We start from the raw sequence: 27,869 nt of genomic DNA, 5'->3' as shown, positions 1-27,869 counted from the left end.
GCAAAACACTGACATATCCCTGTGGTTATGAGGGAGGTGGGGTATTAAAAAAGAGTCATGGTTGGTTCAGGCTTTGTCAGTAAGTAGCTCTGTGAGTGCAGTAAGTCCAGCAAAGTGAGAGCCTGTGACCTGCAGGTCTCCAGGTTTCCTCTTGGCTTGGGGTCTTGTAACCTCCGCATGGGATGCTTTGCCTCCTTCACTGATGAGAAGCTGTAGACCAGGCTGTGTCCTGGGACCCCACCTCCCTTGCCCTTATCTGGCTGTTTGGGTGATGTGCCCCATGCTGTGCCTGGACTTAGGAAGCCTGTGGATGGGGGCAGCCGTGCAGCCTCCATTTTGCCACTGAGGCCAGTCAATGAGGCATCCAGTTTAGACCAAATCTCGTCCCAACTTTACTCAGCTCTTTCACATCACCCACTGCAGGGCACACTTCCCCATCCTGCTCCACAGTGGGAAGTAAGAGCCATGGTGTGGGGGTGGTGGTGGAGGAGGTGAGGTGGAGGAGGTGGGCCAAAGGTGCTGAGACCTCTGTGGCCTGTTCCTAAGATTGTCACAGATGGATGGGACCCTGGGTCTGCCCCTCCCTGGTCAAATGTAACCTTGGATAAATGCCCTTCCCATTCCAGGTCTGAGTTTCTCATTCGGTACAATGATGGAATGAGACTAAATGACCTTTAAGGGTCTGCCCTAAAATTAGGCTGAGATTTCCTTCCCTTCCTTCCTTTGAACTTTTAGGTACTTATCCTTTGGGGGATGATGAGGTGAGGATCATCATCTCTGTGCTCAGAACCAGAGGGTCAAGCATGGATAGAAGGCGAGTGGCTTTGTGGGCCACCTGGGCCTTTCTCATTCTGGAGTAAGAAGACAGTTGAGCACTAGACAGGGGGTCAGGGGCTGCTTCCTTCTCCAACAAGGCCACTGGCTGATTTTTAGCCTGATTCTCAATTCCCGCTTCACTTCTTGTTCCCTTCTCCAATGACTCATGCACTTCCTATCCTCCCCCATCTTGCTCCTCAGTCCCTTTCCTCCTCCAGGACAGACCTTAGTAGGGCCTTGGGATGGAGTGTGTTTGTTGGGAAGGGGAAATTTTCCCTTCCCTTCTTTGGTTCTTTTTGATTGGTCAGATAATTAAAATGATGTAAGGCAGATTAACAGAAAGTAAAATTTAATTTCATATGTTCAGGAATCCCACAAACAGGAGCAAGTCAGAGACAGAGAGGTAAAATGAGATATATACCCCATTTTGAGATAAGGAATAGAGTAGGGACCTGGGGCTTCCAAGGACAGGAGGGTCACCCATAGGCAGATAAGAGCAGATTTTTTGGTAATTAGGGATCTGCCCTGCCATATAGATGGAGGTCATGTAGATAAAATGTGTCCCTGGTAATAACTCTCTGGGAAAAAATTCCCAATTTATTTTTTTAAATTTCCAATTTAAATTCTTCTAGGTAGTTAAGGGAGAAGCAGTAATTTCTCTTAAGTCCACAGGGTCTCCACTGCCTTTGATGCGAAAGACAAGTGTCTGCGTGCTCAGTCGTGTCTGACTCTTTGCGACCCCATGGACTGTAGCCCACCAGGCTCCTCTGTCCATGGAATTGTCCTGGCAAAAATACTGGAGTCGGTTGCCATTTCCTACTCCGGGGGATCTTCCCAACCCAGGGATAGAACCTGCATCTCTTGCATCTCCTGCATTGGCAGGCAGATTCTTTACCACTGTGCCACCTGGGAAGCCCCTTATTACCCATTGTATGTGCGTGTGCTAAATTGCTTCAGTCCAGTCTGACCCTTTGCTACCCATGGACTGTAGCCCACCAGGCTCCCCTGTCCATGGAATTCTCCAGGCCAGAATACTGGAGTCAGTTGTCATGCCCTCCTCCAGGGGATCTTCCACCCAGTATCAATTCTCAATCAGCCAACCATGTTTTACTTTGTTGACATGATGACAGTCGCTAGTCAAAGATAGTTTAAGACCTAAGAGGGGAAAAATGAAATAGAAAACCACTGTATGGCATTTCTTAAACTAACATGTTGGATGGGCGAAAGACTCACATGCCAAAGTGGCACATCTGAGACCTGCCATGAAACCCTACATATCTAATATTGGAAAAACCGGTCTGTGAGTCATAGGGAGAAGGGATGGTGGATGTGAGATGTGAAGAGGGAAAATCAGGGACCAGAATGAAGCTACGGGCTAGCCCAGCCACTTAAATACCATGAATGTCAATTTAGCTTCGGGTCAGGTGGTGAGTTTGAGTTCTGACTGTGAGAGCTTAGGAAAAATAGATAACCTTTTCAATTCTCGGCTGAAAAATGGCCCTAATAACAGAAAATGGCACGTCAGAGCAAACAGGTGAGGCTTGAAAGATATTTTATATAAATAATCCCTCACGTCTTCAATTATGTATTCTTTTCTGATGACCCCTCCCTCTTTCCGCCCCGCCCCGCCTCCCCTCCGCGCAGGCGCCCTATGTGGCGCTGAGTCAGGCTGCGGCGGGGGGGCGGGGCGGGGAATTCGGACCCGCCCGGCGGGGATTGATCTTGCGCTTGCGCAGTGGGCGGCTCTGGGGCGGAGCAGGTTTATATTCGCCGAGAATCAGCTGACGCTCTGCATTGCAGACTGCGGACTCCGGTGGCGCCATGTACTCGTTCTTCGTCCTGGCCAGCCTCCTCGGCGGGGGTAAGCCCTGAGAACCGCCCCCCCCACCAGCCTGGGGTAGGGGTCCCCCACAGAACACGGCCCGCTCGTCCTGGAGCCGGCTGTACCGGGCCTCGCTCCTCCGCTCTCCGTAGGGATTGGCGGGGCGCGCGCACTGCGCAGGCGCGTGCGCAGCGCCTGGCAGCTGCTGGGCGGCGGAAGGGCTGCGGGAGGCCGTTGGAAACCTGGTTGCTAAGGGTCTGGGGTCCGGCGGGTGGGGCAGAGGAAGTAGCGTCTCCCTCAGGGCTTAAGTGGGCGTGGCTGGGGCTCACCGGGGCCTTCCCTTAAACTCTGTCCTGCTCTCGGGGTGGGCTAGTAGGATGACCCCCTCCAGCAGCTGTGTTCTGCTTCTGCTGGGCGCACGTGATCGAGATGGACTGGAGCCTCAACTTCTGGACAGACTTCGGCCCTTGGCCTCTCTTGCCCCAGTTTTTAAAAATATTAAAGTTGCAGGAAGCACAGAAGTATTATGTATCTTCTGAGTTGATGCTTATCTTTGTATCCATGTTTACTCTTCACCCTATATCTCGAAGATGATATGAGGATTTTGTTGTTTGCAATGGAGCTCTCCTTTCATCTTGCATGGCCATTGGCCGGCTTTGGCAGTGGCCTTTATGTTGGTGAAAATGTAGGTACCTGTGAAGTTGGCGCTACACAGCAGTATTCTTACACCCACTAATCGTCCTGAAGTAGTACTAAAGGTTGTTAAAATCTCTACAGGGCCGGGCTTGAGAACTAGCTGCACTGCCTTCCTGGAATTAGAAAGGGCCCTATGCCCTCCCCACACCCTCAGCCTTTGTCTTCACATCTTAACCTCATTTAAATCATCATGACAAAGGGCACGGAGTGAGATAAATAGAGCCAGAGTTTAATTTAAATACAGAGAGGTGCTTTCAGATAATAGCCCACTGAGGGAAATAAATCGGGTCTTTACAGCCATTCTCAGTCTCTGTTTCTGGTGAACTGTAATTTAAGGGCTCGCTTCCATTTTAACTTGTGCAGCAATCCAAATTTAAATCAAACCATAACAGAATGGATGACAGTTGATGGAAAAATCAAAGAAATAAGTTATTTATAGGTGAGATAGATTTAAGGTGTTTTTCCTCATGTTAGCTTTCAGCAACTTCCAGGAATGTGTCTTAACCTTAAACAAAGCTCCTAACCTTGTATTATTTGTGGATTATGAAAGGCGATCAGTTTATAAAGATTTTTGGTTTATAATCACTGAAGAAACTTTTTCTTGCTGGGGTTGATACTGCTTGTTATTCCATGGTCTGTAGTCTCTAATTTATCTATCCTGGTTGAGAGCAATTATTTCGTTTTTCAGTATCCAGTTTTTCTTACTGGCAGTGAGTCACTCCTCACAAGACCCTTAGGGGTTCTGAATCACACCACACAAAGAGGAAATGTCCTCCTCTGGTACAATATACATGGGAGTGTGGCTAACCAGACAGTTAACCTAGACACCTTCTTCCCAGAGCACTTGGGAGATAGGAGTGTGTAATAATGTGCTCTAACCTTGCTGCCCAGCCTTCAGGATTTCGGCAAGGTCATGCTCTGAACTGGAGAAGGAAATGGCAACCCACTCCAGTAGTCTTGCCTGGAAAATTCCATGGATGGAGGAGCCTGGTAGGCTACAGTCCATGCGGTCACAAAGAGTCGGACACGACTGAGCACCTTCACTGATTCATACTCTGAACACAATGTGTGAATGCCTGCTTGCTTTGACAGTTCTGGCCTCAGTGTTGGCTTTTGAAAAGATAAAAAATGTTTAGGGTTGATGTTGAGCTTGTTAATGGAGGTGCCTGGTGATGGCAGCCATCATTTGCTTCCTGACAGCGTGTCATTCTGGATCTGCAGAGGCTTTCTGCTTTGTGTTTCAGTGATGTCCTGGTGGTAGAGACGTTTGCTTTTGAGTTACTTTTCCAATCATCCTGTTCCTTGTCCTTTTTCTCCACCTGGAAAAGAAATGGCTCTGACTGCTCAGGAATGAAGATACCGAGACCCCCAGAAATGACTCCCCCAAACCGTAGGCCATTTACTGGGGAAGTCAGAATCAGAACCCAGGACTCCTGACAGTGCTTGCTCTTTGTCTGTCCTTCCATCAACATGAACTGCTTAATTCTTTACAAATATACTGGGCTGTAATTTACACACAGAAAACACGCACATTTTAAGTGTACAAATTGAGTTATTACTGCCTGTGAACGAGCCCTCTCCAGAAGCCCCTGTGCCTCCCCGTCTCTCTCTAACTTGTCCCAAAGGAAACCACTTGGTTAGCTTCTAGCACTGTCGATGTAAAAACCCAACTGCTGTTTTTGAGCTTTTTATACATGGGATCATATAGTGAGGATATACTGTTGGGTGATTCTTCTAGTGGAGAAAGGCAGGCACAGCGTTAATGAGGTGAAAAGTATAAGACCTGTGGCTTGGTGTCTGGGAGGTGGTACATATTCCCTAAAGCTTAGCTGCCTGTTACTGGCACTTGTGTAGAGGCTAGCCAGTTGAACAGTTTGCCCAGCTGAGGCAAGTAGCTCTCTAGGGATGCTGCTGCTGCTAAGTCGCTTCAGTCGTGTCCGACTATGCGACCCCCTAGACAGCAGCCCACCAGGCTCCCCCGTCCCTGGGATTCTCCAGGCAAGAACACTGGAGTGGGTTGCCATTTCCTTCTCCGGTGCATGAAAGTGAAAAGTGAAAGTGAAGTCGCTCAGTCGTGTCCAACTCTTAGCGACCCCATGGACCGCGGCCTTCGGGCTCCTCCGTCCATGGGAGTTTCCAGGCAAGAGTACTGGAGTGGGTCTCCAGTGCTTTCTCCCCTAGGGATGCTAGAATGTATTATGTACAAACTTATATTCGTTTGATAGCTGCTCTAAAAATCTTTTTTCTTTATTGTTGGCTTTGCTGGGTCATCGTTGCTGTGCTCGCTTTCTGTAGTGCAGTGTGGGGGCTTCTCATTGTAGTGGAGCACGGGCTCTAGGTGTGTGAGGGCTCAGTAGTTGTGGCTCATGGGCTTAGTTTCCCCACGGAATGTGGGATCTTAGTACCCAGGCCAGGGATTGAACCCATGTCCCCTGCATTGGCAGGTGGATTCTTAACCGCTGGACCACCAGGGAAGTCCTGTGACAGCTTATTTTTATTAAGATGTTGTGTGCATGCATGCTCAGTCAAATCTGACTCTCGGTGACGCCACAGACTATAGCCCACCAGGCTCCTCTGACCGTGGGATTTTCCCAGCGTGGATACTGGAGTGGGCTGCCATTTCCTCCTCCAGGGGGTCTTCCCGACCCAGGGATTGAACTCGCATCGCCTGCATTTTAGTAGGCAGATTGCCACTGAACCACCTGGGAACCCATTTATAAGATGCAAGACATGATTATGGCATGCCTGCTGAATATCACCAGTTTCGGTTCTCACCTGTCAGAAAGTGAAAGTGTTAGTCGCTCAGTTGTGTCCAACTCTTTGGGACCTCGATGCCGGTTTCTTCTGCCTATGGGATTCTCCAAGCAAGAATACTGGATTGGGTAGCTATTCTCTTCTCCAAGGGATCTTCCTGGCCCAGGGATTGAACCTGGGTCTCCTGTAGTGTAGGCAGATTCTTTACCGTCTGAGCCACCAGGGAAGCCAATTCCAGTTCTCACCTGTCAGGAATTTGGACAGTTTCCCTGTTTATCAGTTTTTAGTCAAAATCAACATTCATAGTAATATGAATATAATCGTGAAGGGGTTATTTGTATTAGCCAATCAAGGATTGAGTAAGTGCTGTTTAATTGCATTTGACAAGGTGTATCCAGTGCCACCTACAATAGCTGAAGTGTATTGGATCAGGTGGTCTGAGTTTTTCTAGATGAGGAAGGGGAACTTGCTCCTACATTTTCTTGAGATGTGAAACCATGGAATGGCCGGGCTGTGGCTTGACTGGATTGGGAAGAGGAAGGGTGAACAGGGAACTGCTGGCTGGGGAAAGCACCTAGTAAGGCATGGGACGTTCTCAAGACCAAGACCTTGCCTCGTTGGGCTGGTGTGCGCTGCAGCTTCTGGAGGCAGTCTTCCAGCATGGGCATTCTAAGCCTTGGTCCTGACACCCATGATTTGGTCTTCCTCCTGGATGGAGGGTCTGGATTTTTCTTGCCTTATTATTATTATTATTATTTTTTAATCATTTAAAAACTGATGGTAAATACTGTAGTGATTGGCATGAAGAATTTGACTGTTGGCAAAAGCACTCATTCCTTTACTTCTGTTTCTTGAAGTTCCAGAAAATAACCCCTGAATTGTGACCTTGGGTAATGGCCTGTGCGCTGAAGAATAATCTGTCCAAATTTCATGTTTTCTTGTGGAATTTGTAATTCTTTAATATGGGAGTGAGATGATACTGTGGAACTGAAGTTTTAACTAATCACGCCACTGACTGTATGACCCTGAGCAGTTTTCTTAAACTGCTTCCTCATCTGTAAAGTAGGATTGATAGTCATTCCTATGTAACTGGGCTGTAGTGATGCTTTCATAGCTTACTGAATGACAGGGCACAGGTAAGCTTTGTTGTCACACCATATATAGAAGCAGTGTGTGTTTGGTAATGTCCTTGTTCTGCCGGCACAGCGAACCCTCTCAGCCCTTCATTTTGTGATGTCTCGTGCCTTCTTTCATTTCAAAAGATGTTGTAAATTGAACAACAAACAAAATTACATTGACTTGTAAATGTCTGTGTTGGTCATAATTACTGGGTCAGAAAACAAACCAGCGTAGGTAGTCAGCCATTAGGACGGAGGTGGGAAGGAGTTTGGCTGGGCAGCCAGACTCTCAGTTTATACATCAGTCTTTAACAGAGCAGCCCAGCAGATCAGGTTGGCTCCCGGTAACCTGACTGCTCAGAGTCTAGGCCCATCGTCACTAACCATGGTCCCAGAGCCTGTTCCACACCCCCTCTGCGACCTCTCACCCCCAAGTCTGGTTCCCTATCCATCGGTGGAGGTGAACTAACTGGGTAAAAACTGCACATCACAAACAAGTTACATTATGGTAACAGGGCAGAGAGTAAAAAGCCTGTCTCCCTCCTTCCCCCCACCCCCACCCCCACCCTCGGGCCCTTCCCAGAGGCAGCCTGGTACCAGCTTCTTTAGGAACCTCCCTGGTCACCTACAGGTGACTGGGTGTATAATTCCCCTTCTGTTTTTCTTTTTAACACAAACACATATTACACTGTTTGCTCCTTGCTCTTTTTTTTTTTTTTTTTCAATCATGGAGCATCCTGGACATCCAGAAAAGTAGAAGAGTGATTATAATGAAGACCCATGTATATTTGTTGTTGTTGAGTCACTAAGTTGTATCCGACTGTTTGTGACCCACGGACTTCTGCACTCCTGTCCTTCACTGCACTCCTGTCCTTCACCATCTCTCAGAGTTTGCTCAAACTCACGTCCATTGAGTCAGTGACGCCATCCAACCATGTCATCCTGTGTCATCCCTTTCTGCTCCTGCCTTCAGTCTTCCCTGGCATCAGGATCTTTTCCAGCGAGTCAGCTTTTTGCATCAGGTGGCCCAAGTACTGGAGCTTCAGCTTCAGCATCAGTCCTTCCAATGAATATTCAGGGTCAATTTCCTTTAGGATTGACTGGTTTCCTTTAGGATCTCCTTGAAGTCCAAGGGACTCTCAAGAGTCCACTCCAGCACCACAGTTCTAATCCCCTAGTTAAGATACAGAACAGCCCACCTCCTTCCATAGATAACTGCCTTCCTGGGCTTGGTGTTTATCATCCCCCTGCAGGTCTGTCTATATACTTTCATGCATGTAAGTGTGATCTTCAGCAGGTATGAGTAGTATTGTTCGGGATATTTTAAACATTTTATAAATAATATGTATTCTTGGGTTTTTTTTTTGCTAGTGAGGTTCATTTTGAAAATTTAGGTCTGTTTCATTCATTTGCACTACAGTACAGTATTCCATTTATATGATACTTATTCTCCATTCTGTTGCTAGACATTCAGATTATTCCAGTTTTATTTTTTTGCTGTAAATAAGTGCTGTGCACATGAATAGACACTTCTATACAGGATACACCTAGAAACAGAATTGCTGAGTTGTAGTTGTTACATCTGGGCTTCCAGTATTCTTGCCCAGAGAATTTCATGGACAGAGGCGCCTGGCAGGCTAGAGTCTATGGGATCATAAAGAGTTGGACAGTATCTATTTTCATCTTAATTAGAAATTGCTGAATTACTTTTTAAAATGATTTAGGAATTTCTGTTCCCACAGAATATGTAGTTTTTAGTTACGTTATTAACATTTGGTGTCAAACTTGAAATTCTGCCATAATAGAAAAAAAAGGAGGTGGATTTTTCATTTGCATTTCTCTTTATATCTTTAGAGGTTATTCATGCTAATTACAAATCTATATTACTTACCTTTCTAAAATTTTTTTCAAATTTTGGAATAATCTTAGATTTACAGAAAAGTTGCAAAGCTAGTACAGTGAGTTTCTGTATACCCTTCACCCTGTGTGCCCTGCTGTTACCGTCTTGTGTGATCACTGTACACTTGTTAGAAGTGAGAAATTAAACTGTTAACTGGACTGCATGGGTGTCCCAGGTGGCTCAGTGGTAAAGAATCTGCCTGCCAATGCCGGAGACTCGGTTTCAATCCCTGGGTCAGGAAGAGCTCCCAGGGGAGGAAATGGCAGCCCCCTCCAGTCTTCCTGTCTGGAAAATCTCATGGACAGAGGAGCCTGGTGGGCTACAGTCCATGCGGCCGCAGAGTTGGAGACAATTGAGCACGCATGCAGACTGCACACTTTATTTGGATTTTACCAGTTTTGCCACTAAGCTCGTGTTTTTGTTCCAAGAGTGGATCCAGAGTACCACATTGCACTTCAGTTATCCTGTCTTCTTAATCACTTTCTGCCTCCCAGCTGTTTAAAAAAGTAGCTGCAGCGTATTTTATTGTATAGATGTTTCGATTTAGTTAAACCTGTTGATGGACATCTGTGTCCCAGAAAAAGTGAGATGGATTCTAATGACACTTCTAAATTTTAAAATTGAATTATCCATAATTCATATTTTGGATAGTTACTGCTTTCGAAAGGTAATTCTTTACACGACAGGAGATGTTATAGAAAGTTCTTTTGGCCAGTCTTAGTGATGTCACTTATTACAGTAAAAAAAAGTAAAAGATAAAAGCCAAAACAAAACTCCTTTGACAGCCATGCTGGGCTGCTGTCCTACCTGTGCAGGTGCTGACACTGGAGGGTCGTGTAGGAGGAAAACCTGCAGTTGATTCTGCATGGTCACGTCTTCTGGTCCTCACATACTTTGAAGGGTTCTTCTCCCTCTCCTGTCCGGTCAGGGCTGCTGAGTTACTGTTGCTCAGAATTCTGCGTTTGTGTTCTACCAGTCTGGGACATCTCCCTTTTTAGATAATCATCTCTGCTTAGCTGTTGTCCACTGCTCTGTCTGAAATGGCTGTGCCATCCTGCCCCCATCTTGCTTTTCCTTGGCTTCATGTTTCTTCATAACGCTCAGCTCTGCCTGGCATCACGTGAGGTGTTTTTATTTGTTGTCATGGTCACTTACTGGGTCTGCAGCATGCATAACAGTGCTCAGCACCTAATAGGTTCTCAGCACTGCTGGACTGTGGTGTGAGGCATAGAAAGTAGACGTCAGCTCAGTAAACCTAAATGCTGGTAGTACCAAGTCTTTGTCACGATTAAACAAAGCGTTTTCTTTTATTAACTGAAACTAATTTTGAGACATCGTGTTTAGGAGTTTCCAAATCAAGACTGACTTTGGATTCAGGTCAGCTGTTGGCTTTTAATACCAGTTTGTGTCCAGACTAGAAACTGCGTGTCCTTTATCTCCCAAGCTTGCTGGAGAGGGTTTTGTGTAGGGAGTAGGGACACCAGAGCCTAAGATGACTTAGATACCGCTGGTGGCCCTGATAATTTCTGGAAGTTATTTCTCCTCCTTTTGGTTCCAGAGCTTGATTGTTAATACATGTTTTAATGCAGTGGTTCTCCAACTTTTTGGTCTCAGGATCCCTGTGACCCCCAAAGAACTTTTCTTCATGTGGATTATATCTGTTGATATTTACCATCTTATAAATCGACAAAATTTTAAAAATAATGCTTAAAAAAATAAATCCATTACATGTCAAAATACTGTGATTTTAATGAAAAATAGCTCTTTTCCTAAACATAAACATACTTAGGGAAGGAAACAGTTTCTTTTACAGTTTTGCAGTCTTTTTAACATCTGGCTGGACTTTCAGTTGCTTCTGCATTCATTCTTTGCACTGTCACATGTCACATATTTCCGGAAAAATTCCACTGCTGCTTTGTGGGTGAATGAGTGAAAAAGGCAACTGGCATCTCATATTACTCTTATGAGAATTGTGACCTCACGGACCCTCTGAAAGAATCTTTAAGGCCCTCAGGGTTCCATAGACCATCCTTGGAGTGTGAACCACTGGTGTAGCTGATTTGCAGGGACTGCAGGTGTCAGGGTAGGTGACCCTTCTCGAGAGTTCACCGTGTGCCCAGCTCTCTTCTAGGAGCTTTTTGCTTAAAATCCATTTTATCCTCACAAGAGCCCTCACAGGTTAGAGCAACTAAATCAGAATGCTGGGGGAATTGTCGTGTCCTGCCCTCATCCATGCTGTGGTCTGAATTTTAGATTTCGGCATTTTCAGTGAAGGTGGTATTCTTTTTAAGTGTTAAGTAAGTGAAACTTGTAGACACACACATGTCTGAAACTTCTGTTTTATTTTACATTTAATTTAATTTATTTGGCTGCGCCAGGTCCTAGTTGCAGCCCACAGGGTCTTTAGTGGAGGCAAGCGAACTCTCAGTTGCAGCGTGTGGAATCTAGTTCCCCGACCAGGGATCGAACCCAGGCCCCCTGCATTGGTAGCATGGAGTCTTAGCCACTGGACCACCAGGGAAGTCCCTGGAACTTTTTAGTTAATAATCAATGTGGGATAAGCCCAGAACACTCCTTATTAGTGGAGTTTGCATGAAAATCTTTATTTTTTTTTTCAAGAATATTTTCTTCTTCAGGGGTGCTGAGACCACCTGGCTGATAAGCAGGGATAGGGTAGAGCCTGGACTGGCTGCTGGCTGAATTGACTCCTGGGCTGTACCCTGGGCCACGCAGACATGCATTTTTGACTTCTGCCGATACCCATCCACGTGGATGTTAGGCAGTCCTGTCTGGCCCTGTGGCATAATCTTACCTAAGGTGATTTAAGTTCATCTCTGATCATTAACCTAATAGGTTGACATGTTGGAAGAGGTTTTGCTATTAGTTTATATTGGACTAGAGTGCTCTTGTTTTTTTTTTTTTTTAATCTCTTTATTGGAGTATAGTTGATTTACAGTGTTGTGTTAGGACTGGAATGCTCTTGAATGAAGGAGATAGGAATTTCTTTTCCCCAAATTAATTATGCCAAGTTGAATCGTTCTTTTACAATCTTAAGATCACCTTGCCCCTCAGTGTGTGTGACCATACAGGGCCGTGTGCCTAAGCTTTCTTCACGTGGATTAATTTCTTCCTAGAATGATCTGGCTTAAGAGGAAAATTTAGAAGCATGGCAGTAGCGGGAGAGGAGAAACAGGAAAGAAAGAACCTTTGTCTTAAGAAACAGTTGATGTATGGCAAAACCAATACAATATTTTAAAGTAAAAAAAAAATAATAATAAAGTAATAATAAAAAATAAACTATGTAGAGAAAAAAAAAGAAATAATAGCTTATCTGGGCCAGAGGTAATGGGATGTCAGCCTAGGGAGCTTGAAGGCTTTATTGCCACAGATTTCTTTTGTGATAAGAGGAATATTTGGACCTTATTTCCTCCAGATCAAGGCAGGCTGCCTCTTAGCTAATGCCATTCTGAATGATTAAATGGGCAGTGTTTTTATTCAGCTCTGTGGAATGTTCTCCAAAAGCAAGATCCTATAAAGAAGAGACAAATGTTCTTTGCCACCGAAGGTATTTGTGACACCAGCTGTTTGATCGAGTAGTCAGTGCTGATTGCATTGTATTATCTCCTTGCTCTTAGGGAATCTAAGTGCACAAATTCTCCTGAGAAATGTCTGAATGCGGGGGACCCGAGGTAGATGCTGCCCCTCCTGGGGTTCATCTCTCTTGGTTTCCTAGCAACCTGCTTGTTGCCATGGCAGTGCATTACCCAGGCATCAGATCCACTGCCCTGTGGAATGTGTGCTGAGTGTTCTGATTATTGATAACAGGGATGCTGCTTGCATTTTTTGTAACACTCCCCCCCCCCTCTTTTTTTATAATCTCATTTGAACAGTATTTAGCTTATGTTACCGGAAATATTTAAAAAGAAAAGGTTTTATATGGCTAAAATAATAAGACTGATTGTTGTAACCAATAGGGCATAAAATACACATTCTAGGAATAATTACCCACTTCATTCTCAGGTTGTTTTTGAAAATCTTCTGTCAATTATGTTGTGTACATAGATATTTAAATATCCTTAATGAAGTTAAGCCTTAGTAAAGACTTGTCATTTGGAGACTATTTTGTTGAGTGAGGTAGATGATTAAGCTGTTATTAAAGTTAGCCGCCAGTTGACTGCAGGCAACAGAGACCTAGAATAATGATGGCTTAAATATTATTGAACTGTTCTTATCTATCATAGTAAGTTCAGGAGCCAGGCAGTCTAGGGCTGGTATAGTGTTTCTATTTCCAAAAGAATTCAGACACCCACATTCTTTTGGGTTAATGTTCAGCATCGGAGAAGGCAATGGCACCCCACTCCAGTACTCTTGCCTGGAAAATCCCATGGAGGGAGGAGCCTGGTAGGCCGCAGTCCATGGTGTCGTTATGGGTCGGACGTGACTGAGCAACTTCACTTTCACTTTTCCCTTTCATGCATTGGAGAAGGAAAGGGCAACCCACTCCAGTGTTCTTGCCTGGAGAATCCCAGGGACGGGGGAGCCTGGTGGGCTGCCGTCTATGGGGTCGCACAGAGTCGGACACGACTGAAGCGACTTAGCAGCAGCAGCAGCAGTGTTCAGCATCCTTGAAGTTTAGCCCCTTTCTTTGTGGCCCATCCTGGCTGCCAGAGTTCCTGCTATCACATTTGTCTTTAAAAGTTCAGTAACCTCTGCTAACATCCACCCCATCAGCCAGAATGTGGTTTCATGGCCAGATCTTGCTAAAAGGGGAACTGGGAAATGTGGCTTTTAATTTTGGCAGCCTTATATGTAGCCAAGAATTTGTAGTTCTGTCCCTTTGAAACGGGTGGAGAATAGATACAGGGGGCAACTTGTGGTCTTTGCCACACTGGGCAATAATTGTTCCCTATAACAGGTTGTAAGATTTAACAGTTTTTTCCCTGATTTTAAAGGTAACATGAAAAAAAGGTTAATTTATGCCAAAACATAAAAATTAGGATGTGCCCACCTCCCTTTGTCATCCCCCAGGTTCACCGTTAATAACAAGCTGGTTTGTCATCAGCCGAGCTGCTTAGGTACTCGGCACTGTCAGTGCTCTCTCTCCCTTCCCATTAGTCTTCCCAGAATTCCCGAGAAGAGGGCACTCTTACTTTCCATATTTTGCAGGTATTGTGCCATTAGTGAGTTGTCCGAGGCTTGGCTATCATAGACAGCAGAGCAGGGGTTTCTTCAGGTCTGTCTACCCCTGATCACCAGGGCAGTGATCATGCTGCCACACTGCTTCCTGCCCTTCCAGAAAAGGAGAGGTTTTGAAAGGGTTTTTTAAAAAGGTGGGTTCCAAAAATATTTTGAACAGTGGCAGCTTTCTTGGGATTGGAGGGCAATCAGCCTGTAGCTGCAGTTATATGAATTGCAGAAAGCATTTCGCTGGTGCTCTTACTGGTATCTTGCTGGGCACCTCTCGTTTTCGTTCATGCAGGGCTTGTTTAATTCCTAGATACGCAGTTTCTGCTCCTGGGCTCATTAACAGTATAGCCCGTGCTTCACTCTCCTTCTGATTTCTGGGTCTTAATTTAGCAACCAGCAACTTCTGAGGTTGTTGGGGTGCAGCTCTCCAGTTCATTGAGGTGCCATTTAATGGCCTGATTAAATGTAGAGAAAGCAAATTGAACAGCCTTGATTCAGCTATTTGTGGAATGCTTGTTCTGGGCAGGACCTGAGAAAGATCTGGTTACTGCTATGGATGGAAATAGTAATGGTGCTCGTTGGACTTTCATAGCTTGCCAGCACTGCACTAACTTTGTTTTACAAATAGATTAATTTTTACAAATCCCTTGAAGTAGGTACTCGTAAAAGGCCCATTCTGCAGATTGGAAGACTAAAGTTCTGACAAGTCATGTGACTGGAAGTAATAGAGCCATGATCTGAACCTTCACTGATTTCAGAGCCAGTCTGGTAGGGGATAATGTAGATAAATTAAGATTCCAGAGAGATGATGGTAAGGAATGATGGTTGAGAGAGTAGTACTCTGGCAGTTGAAAGTGCATAGTTTTGTCATCGTGTTTCTCAAAACAACCCAGTAAAATCCTCACTAAACACATGAAAAACAAACTCAGAAGGATAATGGTTTGCTTGAGGTCATTTGGACAGGTCTTGCAGGCAGATCTTATTTTCTTTTCAGTAAACCACGTTTTAACTTAGACGGTGGATACGTCGCTTTAGAAGCCTCACTCTAAACTCGGGATTTAGTTCCTTCTCACTTAAGGAGTCGTCATGAGAGCACCTGAAATGTACATGGTTGTGGTCAGCTCTCACCGCTGCCCCCCCAGGCTTACAGGATTTTTGGCCAGAGTCTGAAGCTGCCACAAGCAAAGCCCGTGGCTGATCGGCTCATGGCAACTGTTCTCAAGACGGTAGAATTCCATTGCAGCCCATCTTTGATGACTTACATGTGGAGTGGTTTAGAACACATCTGCTTATTTTCTTCTAAGCCTGGGGAGTAAAAAGGGAATAGAGCACCCACCCCTTTCCTAAGGGAATAACAATTGAAGTCTTTAAAAACAAAACCAAAACCCTGTTCTAATAAAATGAAACTTGCCTGTGGTGTTCAGTGACTCTGAGGCCATTGTTTGTCTGACTTCAGCCCACCAGTGCTTGTCACCGAGGGCTCGAATGCCAGGCCCTTGAACTAAGAAGTATGGTGCTTGCCTCACCCTGAGCAGTGATTCTGCTTACTATGACTGACTTAAATCAGAAATCTCCAGGGGGTCAGGCAGACATTCTAAGAACTTTCTTCGAGTTCAGCCTATTGCCTCAGAGAAGGAAGTTGGTATTTGGGGGCAGTGTGGGAAGATCAAAATAGAGATGAAAGCTTTGCTGGGAACATGTTTTGAGAAATAACACCTAAGAAAGTAGTTTAGGGTAATTTCAACATTGGTTATGTGTAAATGCTGAATGTCATTTGCCTCGTTATTATGAGAGTGAAGACTTGAAGCCCCTAGAGGTCCCCCCCGCTCACCACTCAGGATCCCTCTTACACAGAATCCCTCACAGGTTGGGCATTTCCTCTGCTTGGTTGCTCCTGCTCTTGGCAAGGTCATCATGTAATGAGCCAACCCACTGCCTTTTTACGTCCTGTGGATGTTAGTGTTTCTTACCTTGAGCTGCGGTCTGCTTCCCTTCACCTCTCCCCACTGCGCTGGGGTCTGGACCCACCGCCCAGAGCAGGTCTGCCCCCGTGTCCGAGGTGGAAGGTGTCCTTGGCCTGTGACGGTAACTGTGCATGTCCTGGAAACCTTCCGTTTCCCAGCAGAACGCCTCCAGTCTCCCAGGGGCCTCACCTTCCCACCTGCGCGCCCCTCACTGTCCCAGGAAGTAGGCACACACCCGTGCTCTGCCTGCCGGTGCCCCCGGGTCCTCCCCCACCTCCGTCCTCGTGCTGTTGGCTCTTGCTGCTCTGTTCTCTCTTCCGGTTGCACAGACTTCAGATTGAAACCTAACCCAGAGGGTTTTATTTGTCCAGCTGTCCCCTTCACTCCTTGCTGCCCCGCTCCCTGCTTGGTCTTTCTGGGTGGAGCCTTGCGCTCCATTAGGTGCCCGTCATCCGGATCTCCCACCTCCCTCTCGCTTCTCCCACATCCCACCTGGAGACACTAGCGTGTGCTGTCACCCACAGGACCCATCACAAGGGCGGAGTGCCAGCTGGGGCCCTTCCCAGTGGGCCTGAGGTCTGCTGCAGCCCGGCTCCTGAAAAGAGAGAGCCCGGTGCTGTGCCTTTATAAAGAGCACTGCTCCCCACTCCACGCCCCCTGCACCACCACCACCTCCCGCCCCCCCCCCCCCCATCTCTCCTTAGATAGTCTTTCAGGTGCCACTTCATTTTCAGTTTGGAAGAAGCCGCCCCTGGCCGCCCCAGGCAGTTTGGCATCCTCCTTGCTGCTCCCAGGCCTGCACTGCAGTGTCTGTCCCTTCTGCTCTGGGGTCCAGGAGTCTGTCTGTCTTCACCTTGATCTCCCACCCAAGGGCCCTGTGCTTGTCTTAGTGGGGCTAATGATTACATCTTCATCTTAGTTGTTCTCCCATTTCTGTGGAGAAAAACCACGCTTACCGCTAGAGCTTGGTCTCTGCACAGCTGTTGAGAGCCCCTTGAAAGGGGTGTGAGGGTTTTGTGTACAAGAGCATTTTCTGGGGAAAGGATCTGTGTCCGGAACTTGTTCTGACCCACTGTTTGGTTCCAGGAGACCAGCTCCTGGAATAAGCTCCGAACCTCAGCAGGTAGCTCGCTGGCATTACCAGGCTTGTTTGAGCCTCGTTACCAACCTGAGAAAACACAGTTGTTTTAGGTCATCTTAGGAAATCCCACCACAGGCCATCTTAATAATATGCACCTTTGTAAATCTGGCTTTAGGTTGGAGGTAAATGGGGATGTCTGGCTAAGAACTGAATTTCTAGGAGCTGGGACTTCAGTTTTCACTTCTCAGTGCCCATGAAGTCTCTTAGGTGTGGATTGGGTGACCTCCTAGGTCTACCAGATGGGCTACCTTGCATCTTTTATCTCTAGTTCTGAGGTGCAGGCTTGTTACTACTCAGTAACTGTTGGAATTGGGAAATGACCTTGGGTTCTTGGTAGCTTGACCAATATCAGATAAAAGGGGCTACTTTTTAAATTTAGAATGGCTTGGCCAGAACAAGTAGCAAAGTCTTTAGAGCAGGTGGTTACTGCTTCACGTTCCTAAGGGAGTAAACAAGTTACAAAGCATTCTTGCTGCCTGGGCCTGCGATGGTGCATCGTGTTCCTGAAACCTGATGGATTTCCGTCAGTTCCTAGCTGGGAGAGTCGGATGAAAGTTGTCCGGGACTGTGTGTTTGTAAGGATGGAGAATGGTGGTCAGGCCCTGTGCAGGCGGTGCTGTTCACTGGCCCTGCTTTTATCCGCTGAGGCCCATCCTTCTGCTTCTCTGTACCACTCTGTGTTCCTTTGTGCAGAGACTCATTTTGCAGGCTCCTGTTGGTAATCTGCGTTCCGTGTGTGGAGATGGAAGCAGGCAGTGTGTCTTCGTGGGTACCGTTCAGGAGAACCCCGAGACCAGTGCCTGGGAGGAGCGTGGGAGGTGCCAGTGGTAGCCCCCGGTCTGGGGCTGTCTCTGTGGCCCCCTCACCGCTCAGAGCCCTTACCTCGTGACTCGGCCGGCTCCGCCCTCCCCCCCGCAGCTGAGGGCCCAGCCCCTCAGGCTCTGTTAGGGTTCACTGTCTGGGGAGTGTGGTGCTGTTGTGAACCTGGCACGTGTCTTCCCACAGAGACCAAACCAGACCAACAGCTTTTGGCATGTGGCCAGTTCTGTTAAGCTCATGAACTGGTTGCGGGTTGTGATGTTTTTGCTCCGAAAGGTCAGAGAGGGCTGTAATCTGGGCAGCAGGTTGGGAATTTGTTTGTTGGTGTCTGAAGGGGCGCACGTCATCTGACTTGAGCTTTCTGGTAATGTGCGACTCCCATCTTTGCATGAATAGTTTGTGGAACTATAACCAGACTTGAATGCTAGTAAAGTGTTTCAGCAATGGCATTTCCGTCCTTCTGGAGGGAGAGCGCCTGCCACCCTCATTGTGCGTAGCCCATGGTGGGAGGGTGGGTGTGAGAGACAGAGGTGTCTGTAGAATTTGCCGTGTCCTCTCGGTTTACTGGGTGAAGCAGCATGATGCCTGAGGTGCTAAATCTGTTTGTTTCACGGCTCTGGGGTTTTCTTCCGAGACCCCCACCAAATGTTTTCTGTTTGCAATAGAAGTTAGTTCAGCCCTGTTATGATATATGCTGGAATTTGACCCCTGGGCGATCGTCCATCTACGTGCAGCCTGATATAACCTGTAGTTTCCTAGTGAGGTGTGAATGTGAGAGTTTTCTTGCTGTTTTTCAGTTACAGAATTAAGGAATACCATAGCAATGGCACCCCACTCCAGTACTCTTGCCTGGAAAACCCCATGGACGGAGGAGCCTGGTGGGCTGCAGTCCATGGGGTCGCTAGGAGTTGGACACGACTGAGCGACTTCCCTTTCACTTTCCACTTTCATGCATTGGAGAAGGAAATGGCAACGCACTCCAGTGTTCTTGCCTGGAGAATCCCAGGGACGGGGGAGCCTGGTGGGCTGCCGTCTATGGGGTCGCACAGAGTCGGACACGACTGAAGTGACTTAGCAGCAGCAGCATAGACCTGTTTTAAGAAACACACAAGCGCTCTCAGGCAGTTTATAAAGTATTGTTTAAAAATTACACACACACAACATGCCATTGGGAATTAAATAATTTAGCCAACCACATTGTTTTATTTTCTGATTTTTGTAAAACCCCAATTTCGTATTCTTTTTGAATTTTTTTGGTTTGACATACGTCATCTTTATAAGTATACTTAGCAGCTGCATATTTTGGTGAGAATATCACTAGTTTCCCCCGATTTTTTGACCATTTGGCTTACATCTGCCTTTTTTTAATATCGTAAATTTTACTTAATATATATACTTATGTGTGTCGATTTTACCTGTTAAATTACTGTATTTGCCGACAGTGTTTTATTAGAAGTGGACTTTTGAAGAGGAATTTTTCTCTCCAGCTCTTAAAATACATGAATACATTTTGAGAAACGCCTACCAGTCACACTGCTGTCAGCCTTATGATGATGCATTTTTACCACAAATTTGTCACTGTTTTGTGACAAGGTTTTTGTCTCCCCTTGGCTATTTAGACATATGGTGCCTTCTCACTTTAACCTGCATTTCTTTGGTCCCAGGTGACTGTCTTTTTATTTTTTGCTAATCCCCTTTCTGTGGCTGTGACGTCCATGCGAGTACTTGCCTTGTTACACCATAGATGAAACTCCACGCGTGCAACTGGTTTCAAGTGGGCACACATACACTTTGTGATATCTCAGTGGCTATGTAGTCTTGTTTTTTGCTAGTTGTTGTTTATATGCAGAAACTCACCCAATTGATTTATAAAGGGTCTTGTCTACTACAACAACATTCAGTTCATTCGCTTAATCGTGTCTGACTCTCTGTGACCCCATGGGCTGCAGCAGGCCAGGCTTCCCTGTCCATCACCAACTCCTGGAGCTTGCTCAAACTCATGTCCATTGAGTCGGTGACGCCATCCAACCATCGCATCCTTGGTCGTCCCCTTCTCCTGCCTTCAATCCTTCCCAGCATCAGAGTCTTTTCCAATGAGTCGGTTCTTCGCATCAGGTGGCCAAAAATATCAGCATCAGTCCTTCCAATGAATATTCAGGACTAATTTCCTTTAGGATTGACTGAGAATGCAAGAGCCATTGTTTTATAGGCTATGAATCTTGGTGGTCTCATTACAGTTTTTTAAGCTTTGGCTAGTTTTCATTCTGTAGAAGTTTGAATCTTGTTTTTAAACCTGCCAGTCTTTTATTTTTTGATTTCTTTCTTTACTTCGTGGAAGTTTATAATGATTAAAATGACTGGTCTGTTGCCTGATACTGTGCTAAAAATAGCGGTAGAGGAAAACCGTTACTGAACCAGTGAACCAGATGGGCAGTCCCTCCCCACCCGGGACACAGGTGACAGTGCGGCTCCTCAGCTGCGACTCGCGTCTCCTGCGGCTGGGGAGGGGCGGCCGAGTGTTCCCACAGAATGCCAGGGCCCATTCCCGGGGCAGCGAGGGAGGCGGGCCTCGTGGGAGCGGGCCACGTGCTCACGCTGGTTCTGCTTGCAGCTCTCGCCAGCCCCGTCCTGGGCCTGAGGGAATGTACCAGAGGCTCGGCCGTGTGGTGCCAGAATGTGAAGACGGCGGCCGACTGCGGGGCCGTGCAGCACTGCCTGCAGACCGTCTGGAGCAAGCCGAGTGTGGTGAGTGTTGTCTGCAACGGCTGCCTTCAGGGCGGTGCTCTCTCCTGCCTCCTCTTATTTGCTCCTCCCCATGACCCTGGGGAGGCAGGACCTGTTTGGGGGGGCGGGGCAGGGTACCCACAGGGAGTGATGGAGGGCTGGTGTGGGGAGGCCCCCCTCCCCCAGTCACTCATGTCTTCATGTGCAGACGGGCAGGAGGCCTCCTCGTGTGCCCCGCTCTGTGCTCTCTGCCCCAGATAAGGTGTGGCTGCCATTCCCGGGGCTGTACCCATGGGTACAGCTCTGCCCTTGTCACTCATCAAAGTCGATGCTAAGCTTTTGAAAATCTTTTCCCCCTCTTTTGGTATTTTCTTTCTCTGCCTCTCAAACAGGCACATCATTGATTCAGACCCTAGAGCTTGGTAGCTGTCGATAATTTCATTTGTAGTTATAGCCAACCTGGAAAAGATGCCACTGATTTTTCCTCTGAGCAGTGATAAGTAGATAGCACATTAATGTGGGAAAACTCTTGAGATGACAAACCTCAAGTGCGTACTGCACGCAGTCTGAACCTTCTCAGGAGACGCCCAAGCTCTGCTGGCTGAGTCAGCCGACTCCGGGAAGTGCTTCCACCCATGGTACAAGCCAGCTTTGACTCTGTGGAGCCTGAAGTCTTAAAACTTGTCAGTGGCTCCTAGTACTTCACTAAGAGAAGAAGGATTAATTAAATAATACTGCTCTTTAAGTTTCTGAATTCACTCTTGACCTGCCATCTGTGGCCAAAATTTCAGATTTTGTTTCTCATTTGCTTCTAGTCTTGTTTTTAATACTGCTTCCTCTTTTGAAGTTGAGTGTGTCATGAGGGGAGCTTTTTAGATCGATCTCTCTCGACAGGGCAGTCTTGTGGACATCTGAACCTCACGGGCACTCATTCAGGATGCCTGAGTGGCCCCACGCATGGGATTAGCCTGATTAGGTCCGAAGGTTCAAGGCAGTTTCTCTAAATGCAGCTGAATTCACAGGTGTTCCTTTATCTCACCTGTGTCAGTTGAGACGTGTCAGTTCCTTCTTCACGGGTCGAGAATCAGTTGACATACAGAAGGGAACACCCCACAAGCTTTGAGGACTGGCTAGACCTTGCATGGTCCTGGGCCACGGAGGGGAGCCAGGTTTTCCGTCTCTGAGCTCTGCAGTAGTGACGTGTGGCCCCCACTGGTGTGCAGCACGGCCCAGGAGGTGGAAAGCAGATGACGGGCTGGCAGTGGCGCTGGTGTGAATGTGCAGAGGGTCTGGCTGGGCCTGTTTCCCTGCCTTCCCCTCCTTTCTCTGCACCAGAGTACCAATTTTCTCTGATTTTTGCTACTCTGATTTCCAGTTGGTTTTAAAAAATAGTTATTTACTTAGGCTTCCCTTGTGGTTCAGCTGGTAAAAGAATTTGCCTGCAGTGCAGGAGACTGGGTTCGATCCCTGGGTTGGGAAGATCCCCTGGAGAAGGGAAAGGCTACCCACTGCAGTATTCTGGCTTGAAGAATTCCAGGGGCTGTATAATCCATGCAGTCACAAAGCGTTGGATACGACTGAGTGACTTTCACGTCACTTAGCCAGGTCTTAGTTGCAGCAAGCAGGATCTTCAGTGGACGCGAGCAAATTCTTGGTTGTGGCATGTGGGATGTGGTGCCCTGACCAGGGGTCAAACCCAGGCCCCCCTGCATTGGGGAGCTTTGAGTCTTAGCCACTGGACCACCGTGGAAGTCCCTCCAGCTGATAGATTTCGAGCCTCAGTTTCCTCACAGATGTGCTGTGAGCAGGTATATGAAGTGTGGCTGGCGCCAGGCGCACTGAGCGAGGCGCCGAGGGGTGGGGGGCACTCTGTGCTTCCCACAGGAGCGCGGAGTAGTGATCGGCCACGCCTGATCCTGCCCTGCGGTGTCGGTGCTTCTCACCTGGGTTGGGGACTGGCCTGTGCTGGTGTGTCAGAGGTGGCCCTGGCTGGATGGAATGAGAAAGAAGGCCGTGGTGATTTTCAGCCATGTGCAGTGAGTTTTGTCTTACAAATACAGACCTCTCTCGTGTTCTTTCCTCTTAGAAATCCCTTCCCTGCGACATATGCAAAGATGTCATCACTGCAGCTGGTAACCTGTTGAAAGACAACGCCACCGAGGTGGGCCGCCGCCAGTGTGTGTGACCGTGTGTGAGTGGCGGCTTTGTGGCCGTGCATCGGTTCCTCACAGAGCCGTGATTCTGGGGTCCAACTGGGAATGGTCCAGGCCCAGGTGGGAAATAACTGTCCCATGGGCCACAGACTGTTTCTGTCACATAATCCCCCCACCCCCGTCCTTTAGAAATGTAAGAATCTTTCTTAGCCGCCAGCTGTACAAAAACAAGCCGTGGGCGCTAGTTTGCTGACTCCTGAGCTCAGCATTCAATGCCCTTGGTTGACAGGGAGTTTGTATCACATGCTGTTAACCTTTAGGTTCATTTTTGGCGATTTCTGCTCAGAGTTCCCTGTGCCTGTCAGACTGCAGGTCCGAGCATCTCTGTTTTGAATAGTGCTCGCGTCTGCTTTCTGCCTCATTGGTTTAATAGAGCCACGGCTCCTCACTAGCCCTCTCCCATGTCCTTTTCCCTGAGGGCTGCTGGAGCTGGAGGGCCTCTTGCATTCTGTCCATTGGCGAAGAGGTCCATTCTGGTCTGACTCTTGCCTCTGTCCTCTCTAGCAAGAGATCCTCATGTACTTGGAGAGGACCTGTGACTGGCTCCCTAAGCCGAACATGTCTGCCTCCTGCAAGGAGATCGTCGACTCATACCTCCCAGTCATCCTGGACATGATTAAAGGACAGATGGTATGTGATGGAGAAGAGCCTCTTTTTTTAGGGCACCTCTGAAGCCAGGGGAGGTTCCAGATCAGGTTACAGTGACCACGATGGAGAGTTCATTGGTAGATTAGGATTTTGTCAACAGATCTTTTCTACAGTTTTAACATCCAGAATGGCTTTGGCACAGCAGGCCACTCAGCTTGTAATGCTCAAGGGTTGGGGAGGGTATAGGAAATATGGGAACTCATAGAATTATTGAGGGAATGTAAGCTGGTGTAACAGTTACAGGTGTTGATTTGATAACTCATGTCAGCCGTAAGGATGCTGGACTTTCATTTAGTAAGTATCTGTTATGCATAAACCACATGTCATAGGTTGGGTTTTCAGCAAGGAACAAGGAGTCAAATTCATGAATTTGGAAAAACTCTAAAAACCTCTAGTGGGGCAGGGGTGTCCTGGGCGGGGACCACAGTTTTGGTGCGGAAAGCAGGGGTCACCACAAGACCTCAGGTCATGCTCCAGCATTGCCAGTGCAGTGGGGAGTCCTGGGAGGGCGTCACGGGAGAAGTGACAGGATCCTTGTTCAGAGGGGTTGATCTGGGTCCCACCAATGGGGAGCTGCGAGAGAGGAAGCTGGCGGGACGGTCAGGTATGAGATGTGAGGCGGGCGGGGGAGGCGGAGAGCTGCACGTTGTCTTAGAGGATAAATGGACTAGACTTGCTGGTGGACGGGACTGCAGGCAAGGGGAGAGTTAGTCGTGCCTTCCAGGTTTGTGGCCCGTGCCTCTGGGAGGATGATGGTAGCACCATTTGTTAAAATGGAGCTGTGGAGGGTTGAGTGGTTTAGTTTGAGGTGCCTGTGAGCTGGGCATGGGCACGTGAGTCAAGCAGGGAGAATTCTGAGGCACCAGGTGGCCTGTTTGCTTCTGGGGCGAGGGTTTCCATTTGGGTCTCTTTCCCCCCAGAGCCATCCCGGGGAGGTGTGCTCCGCTCTCAACCTGTGCGAGTCTCTTCAGAAGCACCTGGCGGAGCTGAATCACCAGAAACAGCTCGAGTCCAATCAGATCCCGGAGCTGGATATGGCTGAGGTGGTGGCTCCCTTCATGGCCAACATCCCCTTCCTCCTGTACCCTCAGGACGGCTCCCACAGCAAGCCCCAGCCCAAGAAGGTGAGGCGCTGGGCCAGGCTGCCCAGGGCCCCATTTGGGATTGGGGTGGAACCAGAGCTGAGACACGGAAGGGGCCGTGTGTACAGTTCTGAAACCGGGGCCTCATTCCTTCACCTGACTCCACAGTTACCCCAGCCACCCTTCAGATGGTTGAGCCACGGAGATTCTGAAGAACTGGGATGTTTAACACGCCCCCTTTCCTGTTAAGTTTCACTGTGATAAATGCCCGCATGATTTTAAACTTTAGTCACTTTAGAGCCTATAAAAGCACATTAGGAACTGTTTAGGGACTCAATTCTAGTGCTATAGTATGAACATGTAGGAGTCTTAATACCCTGAGCTGTTTAAGGAGGGTGTATAGCCTAACCACCCTGTCTGTCTAGGCTAATGGAAACGTCTGCCAGGACTGCATTCAGATGGTAACCGACGTCCAGGAAGCTCTGAGGACCAACTCCACCTTTGTCGAGGCCTTGGTGGACCATGCTAAGGAGGAGTGCGACCGCCTGGGGCCTGGCATGTCCGACATGGTGAGCCTTGCCTCCTGCATCGCAGGGTGTTCTGGGCCAGGGAGCTGGGCTCTGGAGATAGGAGTGGGACAGCCAAGAAAGCTCACTTCTGGGGTACCACTTCAGGTTCCACCTAAGGGCCCTGAGGAAGAGATTTTTCTTCTTTTCTCTCAGTTGCCACGTGTGTGAGAAACAGGAAGAGAACCACGTAGAACCCTGGTGTGAAAGATTGGGCTGTCGTATGTTCATAATTCTAACTGTACTGTTCTTGCCACCCGCAGGGCGGTTCCCTGGGGGAAGCTCAGGCCCCTGGCTGACAGGAGGCTCACCCAGCACCCCTTCTTTAACTCTGGAGGATGTTGGTCCTGTGGACTCAGAAATTCTGTTAGCTCCACGAAGGTTTTATTTCTTGGACCCTGTTGACGTTAACCACACTCATGAGATTGACATCTAAAACCAAATGCTGTTTAATGCCTGACAACTAGGAAGCTAAACCTCTGTTAGACCTGGACTCCCGGGTCTGGGTTCTAGAGCCACCTTTCCAGGTGGAGCTCTGGAAGCTAAGGGTCCCTTCCTGTCCACTTAAACCTGGGAAACTCTTAGCCTCATTGAAGAGTCTTTGTATATTTGCTGTGTCAGTTGGCTTCCCCAGGCTAACCTCTCTGAGGGCTGTTATATCGCTCTCCGTTTTCTTACTTATAGACACTTCACAGTCATGACCAGAGGGTCTGCAAGAAATACCTAGATGTTTATGAAAATCATTGTAACTTAACTGGATTATACTAGATTTAAACTTTATAATCCTGTCTAAGAACGTGTTAAACGAATTTGGGAAGTAATCTCAAATTGATCAGTGTATCTCACACTTAGCCTAAATTGCCCCTGAGTAGTTGCTGGGTGACCTTGGGGAAAGCAAGGGCCATAAAAGGAGATTGGAGGACCTTATCTTTAAGGGCCTTTGGAAAACATTTTCAAAACACTTTGCCATTTTTTTGTCTTATTAAGGCTGCCCAGAACAGACATTGATAGGATTCTGCTCTTGGAAACCTGCCTTGATATTTGCATGTTGACACTGTTGGAAAGGCTGGCGTGTTGATATATTGTTGTAGCAGTGTTTTACTCAAAGTGTGTTTCTGTCTCTCCAGTGCAAGAACTACATCAACCAGTATTCGGAAGTTGCTATCCAAATGGTGATGCATATGGTAGGTGTTGGGGGAAGCTCTTTGTTAGCACTTCTCTTTGTCTCAGGCTGTGATTTCTAGGATTTTGAAAATTGTACAGTTTATTTTCCCTCTTTTACCTTTGAGTACTGAATTAAACCAAAAGGAGCCCTCTTTGACCACCTACGGTTTAGTACTGCCCCCTTGCGTTCCCTGGGCCGGGGAAGGGCGGAAGCAGCCTGACACTCGGGACTGCCGTGATGGCTTCCTGGTGGTTTGTTTGCCTCTGTGTCTGTGAGCCGGCCATCAGATTTCCGGTATCTGGCCTTCATTCCGGGACCCATGGGAATAGTCTGCTCTGTAGCTCGGCCAGGCCTGAGGATTGCTCTGTTGTAGCCTGAGTTCTGAGCGAGGAGAATCCGCCTCCCACGGTTGGTCCTCGCCCTGCAGCAGTGTCGGCCGTGGCTGCTGCTTGAGCCCGTAACCGCTGCCCTTGCTCGATACATCCAGGTGGTTGGGGGTGGTCCTCCACTATTAGAGGCAGAAAACATCCATTGCGTGGAGGGAAGCCAGCTAGCTCCATGCAGGGAACGGTACAGAGCAGGGTGGTCTGAAGGCATCCTCACACAGGGAAGATGCCCTGGCCTCGTAGGATCTATCTGATCCGCAGCGGGTGAGGGGTGGGTTGTATTTAATACTGCTTTCTGTCATGCTGACTTCCTAACTGCGTTGAGATTGGCCTACAGTTCTTCAGTTTGTTCTCTAACCAGGGATCAGAAAGCCATGGCCCGGTAGTTTTATTGGAGTATAGTGATACCCATATTTGCACTGTAATAGTAGGATTGAGCAGTTAAGACCTTAGGGCCTGTAACGCCTAAGTGAGTTACTCTCTGGCCCTGATCTGACCACTCAGGGGTTCCATCAGGCATAATAGAATTTTTGTGGAAATATTACTCACACCCTGCCTTGTTCTAAAAATAGTTTAAAGGCAAAGGGCTTTTGCATACAAAGACATGCTGCTAAAGCAGGAAAAAATAAGCATTTGATGTGGCATGGTCTAGTTAAGTGCTTCGTCATAGCTAACAAAATATTTTTTATTTTTAAAAATCATGCTGCGTAGACATATTTGGAAATAGGGATGATTACCCGTATTTTTGCATTTTTGTCTAAACTCGTCTTGGTCATTAAATATACTGCATGTACCATTGCTAAATGGCTGCATAATATTTCCACTGTACAGATAAAATTCCTTATGGCTGGTGTTGAGGTTGTTTTCA

The 27,869-nt window shown here is 47.5% G+C and overlaps 1 protein-coding gene and 1 long non-coding RNA gene across 2 annotated transcripts in view; one reads left to right on the top strand and one right to left on the bottom strand.

Annotated features, from left to right (window-relative positions):
• Positions 1-2,545: 2,545 nt before the first annotated feature.
• The window catches only part of PSAP (prosaposin), a 33,493-nt gene continuing 8,169 nt past the window's right edge, over positions 2,546-27,869 (top strand). Inside the window, exons 1-7 of the mRNA XM_055535144.1 lie at positions 2,546-2,677; positions 20,829-20,962; positions 23,028-23,102; positions 23,659-23,784; positions 24,723-24,926; positions 25,310-25,453; positions 26,578-26,634. Of these exons, the coding sequence (XP_055391119.1) occupies positions 2,638-2,677; positions 20,829-20,962; positions 23,028-23,102; positions 23,659-23,784; positions 24,723-24,926; positions 25,310-25,453; positions 26,578-26,634 (780 nt within the window). The 5' untranslated portion in view covers positions 2,546-2,637. The remainder of the gene's footprint in view (positions 2,678-20,828; positions 20,963-23,027; positions 23,103-23,658; positions 23,785-24,722; positions 24,927-25,309; positions 25,454-26,577; positions 26,635-27,869) is intronic.
• Positions 3,510-16,888, bottom strand: LOC129619805 (uncharacterized). The gene is made up of 3 exons (XR_008698159.1): positions 16,264-16,888; positions 6,110-6,333; positions 3,510-4,653 (listed from the first exon to the last, which is right to left on the bottom strand). It is a non-coding gene; the product is annotated as an uncharacterized LOC129619805 (long non-coding RNA).

Source organism: Bubalus kerabau, chromosome 1 (assembly GCF_029407905.1).
Source record: "Bubalus kerabau isolate K-KA32 ecotype Philippines breed swamp buffalo chromosome 1, PCC_UOA_SB_1v2, whole genome shotgun sequence".
Classification (NCBI taxonomy): Eukaryota; Metazoa; Chordata; class Mammalia; order Artiodactyla; family Bovidae; genus Bubalus; species Bubalus kerabau.
Note: the sequence above shows the minus strand (reverse complement) of the source record. Positions and strands in the feature narration are given on the sequence as shown.